Here is a 21,845-nt window from a genome sequence, read left to right on the forward strand (position 1 = left end):
GCATCATATTTTGACAGTTTGCCTACAATTGCGCATTATCTTCTTACATCTTACTTATCATCCATTCATGTTTCTGGAGCTATGATTAATATATGTGCACAAGGTTTGGAATAGGAAGTTTTGTATATGTGTATGTATATCATCCTGAGACGTTATGGTGCAATGAGAAGCATGACTTAATGTAGATCTGAAAAGCTATTACCTGTATACCCTGGTTTGAGAAAGTGTTTGCCCCTTCCTGATTGAGCATGAACCACCTTTTTAAGGTTATGCCACAATCGGATTGAAATCAATACTTTTACTAGGCCCCTCCAAAGTGTTCATTTTGTTGTTGTTTTAAGCCATTCTGAGGTGAACTTGCTGGTGTATTTTGGATCGTTGTCCTGCTGCAGAACCCAAATGTGCTTTAGGTTGAGGTCATGAATGGATGGCAGGAGATTCTGTTTCAGGATGTTTTGGGAAATAGATGTTTTGGTAAATTTATTGTTCCATTTACCACACAAAGCCTTCCAGGTCCTGAGGCAGCTAAACAGCCCCAGACCATTAAACTACCACCACTGTATTTTCTTGTTGTTTTTCCGTTGTGATTTCTTGTTGTTTCTTTATGGAAATGCTGTATTACCTTTATGCCAGATGTAATGGGACACCTGAAATTTTCAGGCATTTATAAAAACATCTACTAATTCAGACACAAGCACCTGAGTTTTACTGAACCAGGAGCCAGTTACTTCCACTGAGTGATTGGTTTGCTTTAGACTGTCTACACAGTTATTGGGGACAAAACCTGTCCTTTTGGCTATATGAGGTTTCTGTCAAATAATGTGCAAATATGATTTCTATACGATATGTTTGTATTCCGTTACAGATATGAGATGACTGAGTGATTTAACCCTTTCACGTATAGTGGTCGCTGCAGCTATTCAAAGGCTGTTTTCTTGTATTTGTGTCAGTGTTGTTTCTATACTTGCACATAAACCACTACATTGGACACTGATGTGTCACTCCATACCCTGCCACCCACTGGCTGTTTAATGTTGCTATACCTGTATGACATGTTTCGTTGTAATTATTGTTATTTCACCCTGTCATGCATGAATTATGACAACCTCAATCAGGATTTTTTTCTTAAGTATTTTATTCATCTTTTCATGCCTAAAGATGAATAAAAATACTTGTGAAAAATGATGATTGAAGTTGTCATAATTCATGTGTGAAAGGGTTCATGTGTACCTTGACTTACTTGTCTGGCAGTGTGACTTTGTTTACATTATTGCTACAGCCCTAAACCAAACCTATGCATTTGCCTTAAAGATACCTGCCTTTTGTACTTTCCATTTTGTAGTGTGAGAACTGGAAATGATAATGTGAGCTTAAATGTTAACACATTAAACCATATACTGTATTCATGAAAGTGTATTGTTGTGCTTTACAGTTACTTTGTACCATGTCTTTTATTCCCCCACCAGTGCACATGCATAAATCTAAACAGGCTTGTAGAAAACATTTGAAACATTCTTCATGTAATGTAGCCACAGTGACTACAAACTCCACAATGGGGGATCTCTAACATCACCATATTTTTGTGCTGAGGTTGGTTAAATACCAAAGAGCTATTGCAATTCCTGAAAAAAAAAAATACAGCTTTGCTCTCAGGCTTTTTGAACGTTGTGTCTGACCTTTCCTTCATATACTTTAAAACTTGGGTGAGAACATATTTGTAGTTGCATGAAGGCGTCAGTGGCTGATCTCATTATTTGAGGCAATAATGCCTCAATAATGAGATTATCCTGGGTTTATCTGAATTCTATTGTAATACTTTAGAAGTGTTATTTGGCTCACCAACGATAGAACCATGTTTGCATTGACCTGTTGTTCCTTATTGATAATAAACATTTGTAACAAAAAATGACTGAATAATCAGTTTTGATGTCTTTGGTAGTTCAAACGTATGTATGTGTAACTATAGGCAGGTTCTCAAGTTTGAACCATCTAATAACATGACAAAATGAAATATTGAAAGTAGGATTTAATAATCATAATACTGCTTTATTGTGAACCTTTATTACAAACAAAAATACAGTCCCAACTTTGTGAAATTGAATAAAAAATAAGAGAGAAATATATTCTGGTTAATGTGATTTCAGCTAAGGTTCTTTCAGTCTTTCATTAGTGACATACAAATTTTCAGTCAATAAGTTACGAGTTACTTTCACTATATTTACAAATTAAATTCAAGCCCACAATCTAGGAATGGATAGTCAAAGGCAATAATTATCAGTTAAGTAATTTAATAACTTCCACAGGATCTCAACCTGTTAATGGTGCTGCAGTTTACAATATAGGTCACTGGCCAAACATTAGGAGTAGTTACACTTCCACAAAGTTTAACTTTACCATCTGTTGATGATCACTGAGGACATACATCGTCTCCTTGATGCTTGTCAGAAAAAGCAAATGACTTGGATATAGTTGTACTCAAACTCATAGTAACAGTGAAATAGATTTTCCACTTTTATCAGACCGACGATAAAAACATACCCAGAAGTTCCATATTTCTTTAGGTTTCTTACATTTACCTTAAGACTATGTTGAGAAGATTAAGTGGAGCTTTCCCTAAACAAGCATTTTATGACAGCAGGATTTACAGTATGTTGCAACTACAGACACCTAAGTAGTAAATCAATGCAAATTTATAACTTTAAGGGAATTTATTAAAGCTCTATTTTATAGGACTCTTGAAACAGGAGCTCTATAAAAATATCTTTGCATAATCACTTCTTTTGCAAGGAAACCTCTGCAAAGATAAAGTGGCCAAACCAAAACATTACTTCCAAGTGTTCCTTAGAATTTTCTTAAGTGTCAGCATTCAGTGTTCACATTGTGTACAAAATTTCAATGGCATCAAATTATGACAAAGTGTATCAGTCTTACACAAAGTATGTTTTAAGGTTAAGTATGTGAGAAGGCTAATATTTAAAAATATCTCAACTTATAGTGGAATGTGCTTGTGCAGAAAACCTCTTCAGTACTGTTAACCTAGATTTGGAAACTGGTGTGAAGACTGCTGCGAAACTTAGAGCAGAACACATTTACGTCTTTTCTTAGGTTCAGGTGGCTCCAGGGCAGCCAGTATTGCCTCATCAAACACATTCTTTAATCCTTTCTGTGGAAACAAAACATTAATATTCAAAACAGAGCCATTTTCTGGAAATATGCGAGCGCAAAAGAAAGCTGAGTAAAAATGGAGCATGGCAATCAAAATTTTCATTTATTGAAATAACATTATACAAGTCTCTCCTCGTGATCAAGTTGTCTTAAAGACAAAAGCCTGTGAAAATTTTGATGCTGCAGTAGAAAAAAAAAAAAAGATATTACTGTCAAAGACAGTAGCACTGATGCTTAAATAGGGTACAACGAATGAGCTCAATGCTAATGTAAGGGAATGTTTGCTTTAAAAAAAAACAAAAAACAACAACAAAAAACCCCAACAAAAACAACCCACCACCCCTCAAAGACATGTCAGGTTACACAGACTCGTCCACAAGGTGAAGAACTAAAGATTGGCACCATCGTCAATAGGCAGCATGGACAATTATTGAGATTAGTTGAAAAGAAAGCACACATGAAACAAAGGAAAAAGGTTAATGGGTAAAGAGGTTTAAAGTTTGAAAGAGCATGGGGCTTATTTTAGTAACAGACATTTGTTTACAATGAATGAGCAGCATACGATCGAGAGGCAAAGCAAGATTCAAGAAGACATCAGAACAAGCAGCATTTTCTCTTTCTCTGAGTTTCGGGGGGCTCTAAAGCAGCTAGGATAGCCTCATCAAATACGTTCTTCAATCCCCGCTACAGCAAGAGGAAAAGGAGGAAGAAAGACAGGTACACAGTGTTAGATGGGAGTTTTTAGGTAAGTGGTGTTAGCAAAACATAAGCACTTCTACCCATGTTAAGAGATTGCATTCAGAAACATGCTTGTTACAGCAGTTTTTAGTGTATTGTGTAATGAGAGATCTTACCTGTGTTAGAGCAGAGCACTCAACATATTTGACTGCCTTAAGGTCACGAGCCAGCTTTTCTGCTGTCTCAGGAGTGATTGGCTTTTGTTTGTTCTTAGCTAACTTCTCCACTGTAGACGGGTCATCACGCAAGTCAATCTGAGTGCCTACCAACAGGAAAGGGGTCTTGGGACAGTGGTGAGTTATCTCAGGAACCCACTGGTGGGGAAAAAACAAAACAAACTCATCAAAAACAGGGATCTACAGATTATTTTACATGACTGCCAGAAAATGCACTGCATTTTCATAAACTTTTCTATTATTGGAGGACCACAGAGAAAAAGAAACCCACAAACTAACCAGATATTTCTACAATTCCTAAAATTAAAATAGGCACTTTCAATTTCTCCATTATTTTTACAAGGGGTCGTCACATTTTAATTTGGTCCAAAATTGACTTAGCATAGATTTTACACCTGCTGTTAAAGTCCCATTTATCCAGGCTTAGAACCAGCGGTAAGAGTACAGTAGTTTTAGACCCCCTAAGGCTGGGTTTTGTGTCTTCAGTAGAGAATGTGTTAACCAAACCATATTATCTTAATTTTCACATAACATGTATGGCTGAATTACATACTACAACAGATTGTAAAAGATAAAAAATAAATAAAATACAGTCTTGAAATCACAGCACAACATTGTAACCTAGTTCCCTGACAGAAAAAAAACAACGAAAGAGAACATGTGGAACAGACAGAGAAAAAAAAAAACAAGCAAAACATGCATACATTAGGTATATATTTGCATATTTCACATTTCATTAAAATTAGTGCGTGTGACTGAGCTGCATGTGTATGAACGTGTTGTGAGGTTATGTGGAAATGTGAGGCTCTATTCAGTCCAAATTGATATTATTTACAGGATAGAGCAATAGGGGGGGAAAAGGTTACAATAATAAAACTAGAACCATCACTACTATTGCTAAACTATGCTCGTCATAACCTTGGACACCACGGATGGCTCAGGATGATCCTCATTAGAAGTAGCCATGGTGGCACAGAAAGGGTCAATAATGGCCAGGGTCAAGCAGTGTTTCTGCTCTGTGTGCAATAAATCTTTCTTTTATCTCTAAAGTTATTGCATATTGTTTACAATTCTACTTATCTAGACCAGTTAAAGTTGTTTTGGGCAGCCCTCACATCCTATAGTGGGAGGCCACTACATGAGGGTTAGAGGTATTGGTCTAGTGGGATGTTGGTGAATCCATATCAGTGACTTGGCATTTCTCCCCACAAAACCTGTTCCAAAGTGATCAAAGTATAAATTATCCAGCAACTGAGAAAATAAAGAAAGAGAGAAAGAAAGAAATGGGAGGGAGCAGCAAGAGTTGTCTGGTTCTTGAAACAAACAAACAAAAAAAACTCCCCCCAACCTCTTTTATTAGGACCATTATCTGCGGTAACATGATCTGCTTGTTGTCTTTGTCTTCATTATCAGTATTTCACGTTCTTTATTATTTTGACCATTTTGGAATTTCTCAGGTTACGGGGTTTCAATAACCAAAAAAATTCTGTATTTAGAATAAAATCATATACCTTTTCTTTCACATTCTCAAACGAGGAAGGTGAAACAACTGAGAAACACACTAAGAAGACATCAGTCTGCGGGTAGCTTAGAGGTCGTAACCGGTCATAATCCTCCTGACCTAAGGAGAGACCACACACATACACATAAATAATTTACCAAGAGACAGACTAAATAAAACTAACACATTTAACTAAAAGTGGAACTAAAATGAATTGTACCTGCAGTGTCAAATAAGCCAAGGGTGTATGGTTCACCCCCAATCATTACAGTTACTGCATAGTTGTCAAACACCTGCGATAGAATAAGTTACATGTCAGAATATTTTGAACCACGATGCACATTGAAATGAAAACATTTATTTTTTGTTTGTGAAAACTTACTGTTGGTACATATTCTGAGGGGAATTTATTGGTGGTGTATGAAATCAACAGACAGGTTTTTCCCACTGCTCCATCACCCACCACCACACACTTGATAGTCTGCATCTCTGTGCTTTCTGAAGCTGCTGGCAATCACGTTTATCACGTTACCTGCAAGGAGGAGGTGACAATTGACGAAGGTTAGGCCAATATTCAATATTGTAGACACCTAGAGACAATATTAAGCTATTAAAATGTTCTGTCGTATCCACTGCGAATAACTTCTTAATGAGACGATGGAACCCAAGTAGAACAGCGGAGTTTTCTAGAATTAAACAGCTAAGAGTCACACCCAGCTATCAACAACATTGTCTGAAGGCTAACGTTAGCTAATGACTTGCTTACTCATTTAATTACCTTCCCACGTTTAGTGTATGTAAACATTTTTTAGATTAGTCACAAAATGTGGCGATAACTACTTAAATAATTACTGGCAACTGAATCATGTTTGCGCATCATTTAGCAAACTCTGCTAACGCAATGCTAACTTGTTAGCTAGTTTAGCAGCCGGATAACGTAAGGGTGTAAACAAACGCTCCATTAGTTTCTATGAGGTCAATATAGAAAAGCGTAGTTCACAAACAAAATCGGACGACTGCACAACTTCCTAATATGCCAGTTACATGTTTTAGCTACGTACCCGTGTCCCTCTTGTGTCACTGCTAGCTAACGTAAGCAGTCTGTTTCGCCGGGCGTTGGCACCAGCGAGCAAAAACTTGGTACAGCCAGTATGCGAGTAGCGACTTCCACTACGACTTTCAAGCGAGACGGAATAATACCGGACAACAGTTTCAAAGTAAAAAATTTACATGTTGCTACAAAACCCATTCATTGTAAAAGCTAGTTCTCTAAACCTGAAAGTAAAATTTTTATTCTAAGGCGTTTTATTTGTATATAGGTTTAATATGATGCACGAACTCTTTTGCATGACGCTTCAAACGTTCCTTTCTGTGCTTTTAGACTGAAAGGTGACTTCCTCTCACGTTGTTATAAGATACGTAGTATCTTGAGACGAGGTTAAGCGCGAGGTTCATGCTGCAGAAGTTATGATGTCATCTTCTTAAATTCCTCTCACCTTGTATCCCCTCCCGGTGGTATTGTAAACACAACACAGTATCCGAATGACTTCATAAGATTTACATGTGATTGTGATATGCGTATGAATAAGAAGATTATTATATTTATTTAGCATCGATTTTGCTACGAAAATTGGAAATCAGAGCAGTGATTAATTGAAATGTCTTGAAACATACATGAAAATACAGAAATAATGGCAAAACAGAGGTTTTGCAACACCAGTGAGCTTGAAAGTCAATATTTGATATATCCACCTTTATTATTCAACACAGCATCAACTCTTTAAGGCAAGCAGTTTCTTTAACCAGCCTTCATGAGGCTAGGCTTGTTGAAGGACATATAAAGCTCTTCTTCGGATTCTTTGGATATCCGGTTGTTCAGTGATGACGCGACGAATCCTACTTCCGGGTCTAAAGTAGTCTGCGTTTAATATGGCTTTTCTGTTGTTAACATGTTTAATGTTATGTATTTTCTTCTATTTGATCTCAAAAAGCTCCTAAAACAGTCAGTGATCACTGTTGACCTCCCTCGGCTTTTATTACCACTAATCATTTATTTAAGCTCAGTTTTTAAAACCTTAGGATGAAACTACAGCCCAGCCCATGCAGCAGTATATGAATGACTAACCTCATATGTGGATGGATTATCTCAGTTGTTCTCCTGGCTGAAGTTTGGTCCTTTTACAGCATCCTGCCATGCGATTACATTTGTTCCTGACCACCGAGAACACTCACGTTGGAAAAAAAGTTAGCTTGTTTATATTAAGCTAACATAGCTGTGTCGCTAGCGGTCACGTAGCACATCATTATATACCAGCTAGCCCAACTTCAGTAACCCTACAAACGTCACTGCTGTTTAGTTTTCTGTCTTCATTTATGCTGGAAGTGATAGCAGAGCTGTACGTTTTAATTTGTTTCCAAAACCCGGCAGTCAGGACATGCTATATTGTATTTAGATAGAAGCTAGCGAGCTAACTCCCTGCTAACTTCTAACTCCGTTAAATGCCATAAATTCCGTTTTCATGGATGCCTGGATGTTAAACTCAATTGTTACACCTGGTAGAGCAGAACGCTGATCATTTTATTAAAGATGAAAGACTTTAGACAGTTTTTCAACTCTCAGTAATGCCACAGTCATCGTTTGATATATGGACCTGCAGCGGAGTTTAGACCCAGACACGGCTAGTGACGTCAGACTGAACAATCGGATTGGCTGCCTTTTGTTGGCTGTTGCCAATCAGATGCTTTGGTGCCCAGTTCTTGTGCAGTTCGTTAGACCTCAGCCTTTTTTTTTTGAGTTTCCCCTCCACAAGAATGACTTCTTGACACAAACCCTTCCACTGAGAACATTTCGGATGAGGCTGAAAGTCCAGATGCATTACTCAGGTCCTGTACCAAGTCTTTGCAATGTTTTTTTTCTTCTTTTTTCTCATTTTGTAAGAAAAATAATCTCAGATACTGTTCATCTGCTGTTGTTTTTTTGTTTGTTTTTAAGACACAGTTAACAAATTTGCCAAGTTACAATTTTATGCCTTTTAAAACGAATCATCTTAAAGCAAAGATATTTGAATAAATTACTTACTTACCAGGCTACTGGTAAGTAAGTAATTTATTTTAGTTACTAGTAACTAAGTATCTAGCAATGCAACCTAAAATTGGTTCTTTGCTATGTTGTCTGTTATGTGCAGACGTGGGAAAAGTACAGATGCTAGTGTTAACAGTACTCCAGTATGAGTTGAACTGCTGATTCTGTCACTTAAAAGATGTTACCGCCTTTATGCTCGCCTGTCTTATGGTGAGGTACTGCAGCTGCAGTTTATGGGATGTTGTGCCAAAAAATAAATGAATAAAAACACCATCCCCCTTCAACCCCGGACTATGGCACACACAGACTTTTGTATCTTTCATCTCTTTTTATGCCGCATCTCCTGGTGACTAACATGCAAACATAATTGCCTTTCACATGTTATTGTTCAGGCTCAAATCAGTTTGAAGTTTGAAGGCTTGCAGTGTTTTAAAATAACAACTCCTCTCAAATGCGTTAAACTAAAAGTAACGAGTCTGTTTTGAAAATGTTAAGAGAATAAAGTACAGATATTTGTTTAAAATGTAGGGAGTAAAAGTAAAAAGTTGTTAGTAAAATCAATACTCAAGTAATGTACAGATACTTGAAAATTCTACTTAAGTGCAATAACAAAGTATTTGTACTTTGTTGCTTCACACCTCTGGTTATGTGTTGACCCAACACTGGTTCAGCCCTTGAGTTCAAAGCCTTTTTTATTCTTGAATGAGCCATATGTCAGTGTTTAAGTGGCTTATCAAACAAAAAAAGATTTCCTCTGAAAATAAGTGAAAAAAACAGCTAATTTCTGAATTGGAACTTTGAAAGACTCTTGAAAGACCAATAGCAAAAGCCTGACTTTTGCTATTGGTTAAGACTTTAAGCAATAGCATGGAATTAAAAAAAAGGAGAAAATGGGTCCTTGGAAACTGAATAAAATGAAACAAGGGGTGGCTGAAAACTGTTGTATTAAACCAGTAATTCTCAATCTATGGTATGCGTACCACTGGTGGTACGTGGGCTCCCTCAAGAAGTCTCTCCCAAAATTGTAAGATTAAATAATATACCATGTTCTGATTGAGGGATTTCTGAAAAATTAAAATGTATAGTTCTGCTATCACTTCCGACATAAATTAAGACAGAAAACGAAACAGTTTTTTACGGTTACTGAAGTTGGGCTAGCTGTTATATAATGATGTGCTACGTGGTGGCTCACTATACAGCTGTGGTTAGCATAATATAAACAGAGTGAAGCTGGAGGATGAATGCTAACTTTTTTCCACTTGATAAAGTTAACGCAATGGTTCCCGATGGTTAGGGACAAATGTAATCACATGGCAGGATGCTGTAAACGGACCAAACTTCAGTCAGAGAAAAACTGAGATAATCAAACTACAATACGAGGTTAGTCATTAATATATTGCTGCATGGGCTGGGCAGTAGTCAGTTAGTTACATCGTAAGGTTTTAAAAATTTAGCTTTAATTGAATAGTGGTGATAAAAACTGAGAGAGGCCGACAGTGATTACTAACTTTTTAGGGGCTTGTTCAGAATAAATGGAACAAGATACAAAGCATTAAAACATGTTAAAAACAGGAAGCCGGGTTTGTCACCTCATCACTTAAAGACCGCATATCCCACCTGCTGTGAATGTTTTAATGCAGTACAGTTGTTATTATTATCACTTGTCACATCCTGTTTATGACAATAACATTCATATAAGAAATAAAATTGTCTCATGTAAACAGTATATGGTGTTAAATAGGCCTATACTACTGTACTATAATGTGGGTCATAAGGGTGGTACTTTAAGAGCCATATATTTTATAAGGTGGTACTCATTGTGAAAGTTTGAGAACCACTGCATTAAACAATGTATTTCTTGTCTCAAAACTGTACTCACATTCCCAGATGCGCACTGAAATAGCTATTGGGTCTGGGTTATACAACCTAGAAGACTAAAATGAAATGTTTCACCTAAACCTTATAGTCTGTTTTTCCATATGAAGGGAATGGTGTTTTTTCTTCTCTCATGACAGAAATTATTTTACACAAACAGCTGGAAGAGCACAGGTGTGAATAATGATATTAGTCAGACAGCTTTAGTGCTATGGTGCTGATATTTTGAATACTGACTTACTTTTACATTGACATAGCTACCGGAACATGTGACAAATACCTGATATCTGCAGTTAAAAAGGTTTCAGAGATGTTGTTGTCCACCCCCACCTGCACGAGGGACACAATATCAAAGGCAACACATATTGCAGCACAGCGAGAGAATAAATGATTCAATGCCTCTGAGATAAAGTGAACATTATATTTTTCTATAAAATAAGATTAAATGCAGGGTTATTGAATTAGATTCTATAGGGGTGTAATGGCAATGAACACCAGTCATAGATGTTCAACGTCTTACAGCCATTACTACCAGGGTAATCAAATCTGCTTGACAATGATCACTAATCATCACTGCCTCTCTTTGTGTGCATAATATGGGAAAATTTTGAGGAATTTCAGTGTAATCCACTTTTGATTATCACTTTAACAAGTTTACATCAATTAACTTGGATAGTAACTCATTTCAGCTCCAGGTAACCTGTTAGACTATTATGTATTACTGAGGGCAAGAAGCAAACGTCAAGCAAGCGTGAAACTATATTATTGCAATCCTCAAATAACTTTAGAGAGATCCTAATGATCCAACCTACTTATTGTGAGTGTTTTGACTTTTAGAAGGAGCTCCTCACAATAGTTCACCCTGTGTTTGAATATGAAGAAAATTTTATTCCACATGGTTTTCAGATCTCTGGAATGCAATATTGACAGAAATCTTAGATATCAGAGATTCATCGCAAAGAGAATAACAATCATCGTGTCCGCCCATATGAGATCTGCAAATAAATTAAGTGAAAGCCAAGGGCCCTCTAGGATTTGAGGCTGTTAATTTTAAGCTGATAGGATATTCAATAGTTGAGCCTAAAGTTATCTTAGGCACTGACATTAAAATGAATGACATTTAAATCATTTAAATACTTAGAAAAAACAAAAGAGTCTGAAAGCCTCTTTTTCATTTGGTTTATTTTCAGCTCAGGTCACACATTGAATGAACATCCACTGGAAGAATAGTTTTAGTAGGATTTTGTTAATACCAATTTACCCATGTTTCCTTTTGAAAATGATGACAGTGTAAGACTTAATCTATTAATGTATAGGTTCTGAGGGTAAAATGGTTGTCATAGTCATATTTTCCTTGCAGTCTTTATTCTCCATTCAGCGATATGTGTTGATGCCAAAGAACACAGCATCAAAATAAAGAGAATCCAACGTAGAGTCACCCACGAACTAGATTTAAAATAAATAAATAAATTATACGTACTACTATCTGTTACTCTTTTTGTACTGGACAGATGATTATTCTAATGTTTACTACTACATATAAAGAGTTGATGGTGATATAGTAAACAGTTTAATAGCCTTAGACTCTTCTCACCTTTTTTCATCTTGAATTGGAGTAATTTGTGTGCTGGTGGTTGGGGTTGTCACTGTGGATAAGAAGACTTTGCATTAAAAGTCAGTAAATGATATTCATGATATTAATACTGACTTTCCCCTTATAATCGCATTAGAAAGCAGTTCAGAGCGTTATCAGGTGTTTTCAACAGATGTTGAGAACAAGAAATAATCTGATATCTAATAATAACATAATATCTTATAAGCTAATGGAAATAATGAGAAACAACAATTAAATTTGAAAGTGGAAAAATTCAAATATTAGAAATGACCATTTTTACAATATAGCTTTTGTTAAAGTTTAATCATCTTTTATATACAATATATTTTCTGCTCCATACTACCTACTAGATGACAAGCAGTGTAATTTAAGAGGTGTTCTCAGACTCATATGCTAATAGTTAGAAGGTCAAATCAAAGGTACAACTTGTGGTTGGGTTATATTTCGCTGTGGTGGAGCAACATTAAAAAATCCCCACCACAATTATGATCAGTCTTTGATTAAGATGTTGATAAATTGTCAGTGTCTCAGATGAATATAGATGGTCACCTAGATTTGAAAATTATAAGAATCTTACTCAGAAACGTACTTGGTCGTTCAGATCACAAACAACATGATTGTGAGGCAAACAATGTGTTAACTAGTTTAGCCAAAAGGTTCAGACAACACTCGAGCTGGCCTTTCTAGAGTAGTAATAGATTACATTTACAACTTTAAAGTTTGGTGATTATTCTGTGTAATCAAAGAAAGAAACTACTGAATCAGCAATAGCACATCTGATGATAAAGTGTCTGAAGCTGAAGTTTACCTGCTTGGGAGACGAGGAGGCTGACACCAGTAAAGATATTTCTTCCAGGAGTCGCGATGACACACCAGTACTTATCTTCGTCACTTTGTCTGATCGATGTCATAGTCACACTGAACACTCCCGCTTCCTTATCATCAGCAATGAAGGTTCTGTTGGTAGAACGGTTCTTTGGTGTCTTTACCACTATCCTGCAAAACTCATATATCTTTCCTCTGCACCAGTACTTTGTGTTTTTTTTGTACTGAAGGTCATACTGACAAGGCACCTTTACAGACCCTCTGTTTGTTGCTTTTACCACCTCTGGAGCTGAAAGCAGAAGTGATTCCGCTGCATGCTGTATTATCCACAAAAACAAACAGAAAGCTGGACCTGCAAAATCCCAAACCATTTAACATCACATGTTAATCAGATAAGTTTGCAATTGAAGAAAAAAATGGCAAGGCAAGTACTTTTGATAGATTACCATTAAATAGGCAGACAAATGTTCCAGAGGTCCTCATGGTCGTTATGAAAAGTTAAAGGGTAAGAAAACACCAGCTAGGCAACTTCTCCTTTGGTCTTGCGCAGTAATGTCATACTGTGTCATACTCTCCCATTGCTCAAAATACCACAGCCAAATGACAGGAAATCCTTGACATCACGATAAACAAGGACACAGGACTAGGCAACAACAGGCAACAACGCAAAAGAAAGAATATTATATAATACTTTTAACGAGTTTAGGAAAGACTTTCCAAAACCAAATTTTTGCAAGCTGTAAATAACAATTTCCAGTGTTTTTGCTACGTGAATGGTCTATCAAATTAAGTAAGTTGGGTCTTTGTACTAAGAATTGTGTGTGTGTGTGTGTGTTTTTAATGAATAATTTCATTGAATTCTAGTTTTGTTTGTCATATTTTCTTCAATATTTCCTGTTCCTGGAAGGACACATAGGCTTCTTCTAAAGATTTGATGATTTCGTATAATTTCTGAATATGTTTGTTTTCTCTTTTTATGTGATGAGAATTAAATCATTTTACCTCTCATCACAGCTTTCCCTGCTTCCCAGAGAACAGATGCTGATGTTCCAGGCAGGTCACTACAGTCTAAATATAAAGCCCACTCTTTTTAAAAATATTTAATAAAATCTTCATCTTTAAGCAATGATGTATTAAATCTCCAGCTTTTACTTGCCGGAATGATCTTCTTATGTATTAGAATTAAAGATACAGGAGTATGATCACTGACAGCTATCGGGTGTATCTCAGTGTCTGAAGTGTCATTCAACAGTGAGCTGCTGACTTGGAAATAATCCAGACAAGAGTAGGAGTCATGGACATATGAGAAGAAAATATATTCCTTACGGCTGGGGTGAAGGGAACGCCATGTGTCGCAAAGTCCGGAATGCCTCATGTACTGTTTAACTATATTTGTGAACAGCCAGTTGTGCTGAGTTCCTGCTGTATTCAGCCTGTCCATTTCTTTATTTAGTCCAAAGTTGAGGTGGCCCCCAAGAACAAGTGAGCAATCTAGGTGTTCAATAAAATAGCGTGGAAGAATGAGGGGTCATCAACATTTGGGCCATATATACTTACAATACATAACTTTTTGTTAAGTATAGATAATTTAATTAGGAATCTTAGCTAGGTTAGGTAGGAATCTTAGGTAGATCGAGAAGGTAGATTAAGAATATACCTTCTCGATCTTCTTCATCTGGCTGCTCCCTTTAGGAGTGGCCACAGCAGATGATCTGCGGTTCGAGCCCTGTCTTGGACAGTCTCGGTCGTTGTGTCCTTGGGAGAGACACTTCACCCGTTGCCTACTGGTGGTGGTCAGAGCGCCAGTGTCCGGCAGCCTCGCCTCTGTCAGTGCGCCCCAGGGCAGCTGTAGCTACAATGTAGCTTGCCATCACCAGTGTGTGAATGGGTGGATGACTGAACGTGTAAAGCGCTTTGGGGTCCTTAGGGACTAGTAAAGTACTATACAAATACAGGCCATTTACCATTTACCATCTCACTCCATCTCACCATCTCAATTTTCAGTTCAATTTAATGTTATGTCTAAAGTGCCAAATCACAACAAGAGTTGCCTTGAAGTGCTTTATATTAGCATTGTAGGGTAGAGACCCTACAATAATACAAACATAATACAATAATACGAATCTCCAGTTATTTCCTGTGTCACACCACCAACCCTCTGCATGTCCTCCTTCACTACATCCATGAATACAGTGTCATCTGCAAACATTATAGTCCACAAACTCCTCTCTAACCTCATCTGTTAATCTGGCAACCTCACAAACATGAATGGGCTTCCTGATGGTTTCCTAATGTAATCGCACCACCGCTTTAAACCCATCTGTCACTCTGACCACACATCCTAACACTGTCCTCATATAGTTGTCTCAATATCCTAATGTCATGCAGTACCATAGTTCCTCTTATAGCACCCTTATTTCTAGAGACTTACACATTGATTCACTGCTTTACTCTATGCCTTTAAGGGCTCTCTATCTATCATGCACACACTCACTCTTTTAGGATCAAACCAACAACCATCAGGTTGGTAGCTGGAAGGCTCCAACTACTGAGTCACAGCTGCTGTAGGACATGGCAAGTAAATAAGAAAACATGGCAACAGAATGTAACAGTGAGAAAAGCCTTCATTTTGCAATGTATGAGGAAGAGATTTTTGTTTGACAGTCAAGTAAAGAAAGATTTTGTCACTGCTGTGTACTCTCCTGCCAGTAAGTAGTTGTATAGTCTTCGGTTGCTGTAGTTGTTTGTTTAGTATCCTTGTCCTGCTGAATGATGAACTGCTGTCCAATATGTTTTATGTGTTTGGCTGAATCTGAGCACACAGACTGCTCTCATATAATTCTGCATTCATCCTGTTGCTTCTGTCAGCAATGAGATCATCAATAAATGCCAGTGGGGGCCAGCTACATTGGCAGCCATATGGCCAAACCCTAACAGAAACTCGACCGTGTTTGACAGATAACAGAGTATGCTTTGGGCCATGAGGTATTTTGTGTGGGGTTTTTTTACCCTCTCCATTGTCCTGATCATTTTCAATTCAATTCAATTTAGTTTTATTTATACTGCAATGCACTGTATATTCTAAGGTAGACAATAAAATAGTACAACAGAGAAAAACCCAGCAATCATATGACCCCTATTGAGCAAGTGGGAAGGAAAAACTCCAGCAGAACCAGGCTCAGGGAGGGGCGGTCATCTGCTGTGACCGTTGGGGTGAGGGGAGGAAGACAGGACAAAAGACTAGACTAGATTAATAATAACTAATGATTAAATGAAGAGAGCTGTATAACACATTATAACTGGAAAAGGTGGCTGAAGAAAATACTCAGTGCATCATGGTAATCTCCGAGCCTACACCTATTGCAGCGTAACTAAGGGAGGATTCAGGGTCATGTGATCCAGCCCTACCTATATGCTTTAGCAAAAAGGAAAGTTTTAAGGTTAATCATAGAAGTAGGGACGGTGTCTGTCTCCTGAATTCAAATTGGGAATCTAGTAAGCATTTTGGATCAAATGAAGGCTTTTTTTCCAGGAGTTTTTAGGACATCCCGATAATAACAAATTACAGTAGTCCAGCCTTGAAGTAATAAATGCATGAACTAATTATTGGTGTCACTCCGAGACAGGATGTTACTCATTGTAGAGATATTGCACAAATGGAACAAAGAAGTCCTACATATGTCTTTAACATGTGCACTGAAGGAAATATCCTCTTCAAAAATGACTCCAAGATTCATCACACTGTTCTGGGATAAATATTTCTAAGATTTTTATGGCCAAGTACAATAACCTCAGTTTTATCAGAATTTTTGTCTCTTAAAAGTGGTTAAAAGTTGTTTTTTTCCTTCACCATCAAAACGTATTTCAGTTGTCCAATATTTTGTGCTCCATGGTTTACCAGCTTATTTACCATTTTCCAATGTTTTGTGGGGGGTTTATGTGTGTTTTTTTGTTTTGTTTTTTTAGAACACACTCAGCTGTTTCTTTTGGCCAAACAGCTCACCTTGATAAATTAATGCTTTCCTCATTATTGCCTCCAGCATTTTTAAAATTTACTGAGCTTCTTTTATATGAAGTAACAGCTTAGTAACCAAATGTTCTTCTACTTGTACTTGTTTCAAAAAGAAATACTTAAAGATACACCTACTCAAAAGCGTTCTACTAAAAGAAAAAGAAATCAATTTATCTAGATGCTTACAGTGTGAACTGTTTTCAGAGTGCTGTATATTAATTGTTTGTGAGATTTGGTTTTCTGGGACTTTATACTTTAGGGGAACAAAAGAGAAGAACTGTGCCCTCTGCATATAAACTCGGTCGTTCTGTTGATTTAAAATAAAAGTGCTGTGTATAATTTCTGTTACTTTATTTCCATATGTAAGTTAAATTACCTGGGGTAAGCCATGCAAAGCAATGGACAGAGCACAAGAGGGTTGAACAAGAGAGTGCAGGCAGGGTGGAGTGGGTGGAGACGAATTTTAAGGGTGATTTGTAATAGAAGGATAGCAGCAAGTACAAACAGGGAAGTTTAAAAGATGTCAGTGAGATCTGATACGATTTATCCGACGATTTGGAGGTGCTGGCACTAACAAAAAGACAGGAGGCTGAGTCAGAGGTGGCAGAGATGAAAATGCTAAGTTTTTTGTTGGGAGTGACCAGATCTATCCATCCATCTGTCTGTCTTGCTCTTAATGATTTTCATGTTCATGTAAAGCATCAGAAATCTGCCTTTTATTCTTTGTCATCTCTTTGGAATGACTGTCTAACATTTCATCCTTTTTCTGAGAAATTCAGAAAGGGTACTTTAAGCTGATTTATTCCAACAGTAGGTGGCACTAAATATCAGCCTGTCACACCACGTAATGTACAGTCTGATTTCCTAATCCAGTTGTTTTCTTCGTCTCTAACAACAGTCTGCTGCATAGCCTCATCAGACTTTCTCAAATCTTTAAAATTATTTTGAAGATATGAATAGCTGTGGGACAAACAATGTTCTCCCATTGCTTCACATATATTGCATTTGTATGGTTTTCCTCAGGCTTTTATTCCTCTAATTTGATTCTTTGCCATTTTGTACCATTATGCATTCTAATGGCTCAGTAATGATGGAACGGATGCCAGTATTATAATAAAAAATCACACTTAGTTTCCTTTTATGGGTTTCAATATTTTATGTACCCATTACATTTGTACTGTAGAACTTTAGTGGGCTTGATAATTTGATTATTCATGTTGAAGGGAAGATTATTTTTAATATTTTGATTTGTTATTATGTATTTTACGTGTAGCAAATAACAAATTGCCTTTCATTAGTATCTAAAGGTATGAAAAATTAACAGAGCTATTTTTTCAGTTTAGAGCTTTGCTCACACAAACAAACTTCTTCAGAGCCCCGATCTCAACATAAGACAAATGGGACAACATGCTAAAAACTGATATATCCCATTGTATATTATGCCTCATAATAAAAAACCAAACTGTTAATACAAAACTTTTTGTGAGGAACCTTTAATGATGCTAATTTGTGTTAACACTTAGATAGTCAGCCTACAAAAAACAGAACTATCCCATTGCATGCATGTGCCTGTGACTAAATTAGCAATGTGGTTGCAACACCCATGTGCACATCTGTTTCTGAAAACCCTTAGCTACATAAATTTCATGTATAACACATAGAGAATCATTTCTACCAGATACAAAGAAACTCATTTCAGGTTTGTGAATATTTAAGATATTTGAGTTATATTTTTGTGAAGAAATGTATAATGTATGTGTATAATATATGACAAATTGGTCTTTGACTTATACCCCAAGGTAAGAATTGGGGTATACTAAATTAACTCTTCTGAATTGACAAAATGCCCTTAGTGACAGCTTAAACTGGATTGTTTTTCACTTGTAACCAAAAAATCAGTACGGTATATAAATGAAACATCCTACTCTCAGCCTGCTTGACATTTATTTGACCTTTGGCTTTTTGCAGCCACATCAGCAAATAGTTTTGGAAATTCAAGTGGGACTACTTCTGCTTTGAGGCTCTTGTTTCATCCAAGGTGCTTTCCACTGACAGCAGCTCTTTAAAAATGATATAAACAGTTAAAGATATAGAGGGTTATTATAATAGAAGCTGAAATGACTAGATAAGGTCTCCATTTACCCTGGGAATGCACTGGATTGAATGCAAATCATTCTTTATGACATATCATGACCCTTCTTTAGGCGTGATTAGAGTTGTCAAACTTATTTATCATCACATATCTGCAACCTAAATAGGTTTTCAAAGGCAATTTTGTCTGTTGTTTGTGTGAGTTGACTCTTAATGTCCTATGTCACTGCTCAACAGTAACATAAAATTTACAGCATGACACAAAGGCATATTTCATATCATTAATCCCTGCACTTTCGCAAAATCATAAACATCCATCTTTCATGTTGTTTTGGTCTGTCTCCTGGCATTGGTTTGTCATTTATTCCACACTATAGAAATTTAAAAAGTAAAAAGCTCTTAGATGAGAGTATTAAATGTAGTTTTGCATTCTAAACAAACAGGTTTGACAAATTTATCAATGGTCTTTTGAGGTTTTTGTATAATATTTTATATCAGCTCGCTATTTGCTGCTGAACTACTTTTGTAATTGTGTTTTCCTTGAATAGAAGAGTCCTTCACACAAGGACTAAGCATACCTGTAGAGACTATGCCTGGAATCCTGATAAGCAGTCACATGTTTTTGTTAAATCTTCTGCAAATAACCCCATTTCATAGATGTAGCATTTTGTAATGTTTTGTTAAATTAGGTGTCTATAAAAGTGAGTCAGCCTGTTGACCTCCTAGTAGGAGATATTCATTTGCAAAGTACTGGCTGGGAATTGTGGTTGTATGTAGAAGTTTCATCTCCCTAGTTAAGTAGTTTTCCAAGATAACCATCCAGTCGTTAACTTAGGTGGACACCCACTTAAGCCTGAACTTATCTTCTATATGCCTTTGCTATTATTTTTTGGGGGTAGTTTAAAAAACATGGTGCTTTAAAGTCAGATCAATGGCCAGAAGAATGAAGGAGTACATAAAATAATTTGTTTGGAATTTTTTTAAATATGGTATTTCATTTAAGGAACAATATTTTACACAGTTAGGTGTATGGGAGTGGTTTAGTTGTCACTGCAGTACAAAGTATTGGATTCACTGGCAGAACTCGGCAAGCAAGTCTTTTCTCTCTGAATAAGATTTTGACTAGGATGAGAAAATTGCACAAATAGCTGATACTAATTGGCAGCTCTCTTTAGCCTGCCTGCCACTTGCTTTGACGTCCACCTCCACCCCAGCATGAGTTCTGCCAACCATCAGACCATCATTAATTCAATTATTTAATTCCTGAGGAAGTATGCGTTTGACATTGACTGAGACTAGCCAGCATTCAGACAATGCCCTCCTGAGGACTCCTGAGGTTTTCCTGGAGTTATTATAACATTATTTATTTATCTGTTTATTTGGAGTGTCTAGTCTTCTACTCCACTTGTACTTTTAGTGTCAGTAAGCTTTAAATAATTCTGTACCTGATAGCAATGTGACAAAATGCCACAATAAAACCCCACGGGGTGTCCAGCTCACCACCTGAACATATTAAAAATCATGATATCTGAAGTTCAGCACTAAATATTTGATATCTGCTGACATTCAGAGGAAGAGATGAAACCTGACTTTCAGAATGAGACCAAGCAGTGCAACAAGGCTTGTCTTCTTATGTCTGCTGCTGTGTTGGCTGGAAAGGAGACCATTGATTCTGCTTATCATATTGACAAGCGTGGCCAGTATGCATTTGAAACATTATAGTGCATTGCAGTTGAATGAAATGGCTCTAAAAATGAACTCCTGGACCCTGAAATAATTAACCTAAACCTGTTGCCATTGTAAGGTTTTGTTTTTCACCACTAAGGCCCTGGATATTAATATTATGACATATGAATTTTATGGTTTGTGAGTACAGTAACTTCAAATGCTCCTAGGATAAGAGTGGCTATTTAGCTGTGGTGAGTATTCGAATATCTTCATTGAAATTGGGTGTTTTGTACAGCGCACGCACGCACACACAGTTTCTGTAGGTTTACATCTGTAAGATATAGTTGCAGTTATATATACAAAAGCACATGCACGGCCTCAGAATAAGTTGGTTGTTTAAAGTAAGACACACTCCTGATTAAATAACTGATGACATTTCATGCTGTCACTGATGCCCTGCTTTGTGACAGCACGAATCTGTGAGTCTTTGACAGATGAAGTAACTGAAGTATGGAGTCAGCCTTGGGATTTGCCATATGATTACAAAGGAAAACCACAGCATATCCATGGGCTATGACATCATCAAGAACTTCCAGATCAAGGGTACAGACACACAGAGAATACGTATTTTTCATTTGTCAGGGCAGTTTTTGGCTGTGATGAGTTACTGAACTAAGTTAAAATGGTCTAATCTCCATAACCTATATGTATTCAGTACATTCATATATTAAGTGTGAAGAATTTATCTTTGCCATATAGGAGGAAAGGTGAAAAGAACATTTATTTTTTTCTCTTGCCTGTCCCGTTTGGTTCTTTCACCATCAAAATTGTTGTCTGAAGGCCAAGAAAGATGCCCAACAGATTCACTTTACCAAGTGGATCATCACGGCCTTGCTGTATTGGTCCATTTGATTGACCTTTGTTAATATTATTTATTTATTGTATTTTGTTTTATTTTATTTTAAGTTATTACAGATGGGACAAACATGACTGGGGGATAGTAAGATAAGATAAGATAAGATAAGATAAGATAAGATAAGATAAGATAAGATAAGATAAGATAAGATAAGATAAGATAAGATAAGATAAGATAAGAT

General features: G+C 36.8%; 2 protein-coding genes across 3 annotated transcripts; both read right to left on the reverse strand.

The window, feature by feature from the left end:
• Positions 1-2,025: 2,025 nt before the first annotated feature.
• LOC102212990 (cell division control protein 42 homolog) lies at positions 2,026-6,963 on the reverse strand. 2 transcript variants are annotated; one of them, XM_005731685.1, is made up of 6 exons: positions 6,642-6,963; positions 5,963-6,112; positions 5,801-5,873; positions 5,591-5,700; positions 4,020-4,217; positions 2,026-3,163 (listed from the first exon to the last, which is right to left on the reverse strand). In XM_005731685.1, exons 2-6 carry the CDS (start codon positions 6,065-6,067, stop codon positions 3,074-3,076), a joined length of 576 nt encoding a protein of 191 aa, XP_005731742.1. In that variant the 5' UTR covers positions 6,068-6,112; positions 6,642-6,963; the 3' UTR covers positions 2,026-3,073. The 2 variants fall into 2 exon arrangements, with proteins under 2 accessions (XP_005731742.1, XP_005731741.1); XM_005731684.1 differs by lacking the exon at positions 2,026-3,163 and adding an exon at positions 3,182-3,849 and having other exon boundaries at positions 6,642-6,961.
• A 4,737-nt stretch (positions 6,964-11,700) lies between these two features.
• LOC102213462 (CMRF35-like molecule 3) lies at positions 11,701-13,521 on the reverse strand. Its single transcript, XM_005731686.1, has 4 exons — positions 13,424-13,521; positions 12,961-13,329; positions 12,132-12,183; positions 11,701-11,983 (listed from the first exon to the last, which is right to left on the reverse strand). Exons 1-4 carry the CDS (start codon positions 13,458-13,460, stop codon positions 11,881-11,883), a joined length of 561 nt encoding a protein of 186 aa, XP_005731743.1. The 5' UTR covers positions 13,461-13,521; the 3' UTR covers positions 11,701-11,880.
• Positions 13,522-21,845: the final 8,324 nt, after the last annotated feature.

This window comes from Pundamilia nyererei, unplaced genomic scaffold, assembly GCF_000239375.1.
Source record: "Pundamilia nyererei isolate P.nyererei 1_Seehausen unplaced genomic scaffold, PunNye1.0 scaffold00044, whole genome shotgun sequence".
Classification (NCBI taxonomy): Eukaryota; Metazoa; Chordata; class Actinopteri; order Cichliformes; family Cichlidae; genus Pundamilia; species Pundamilia nyererei.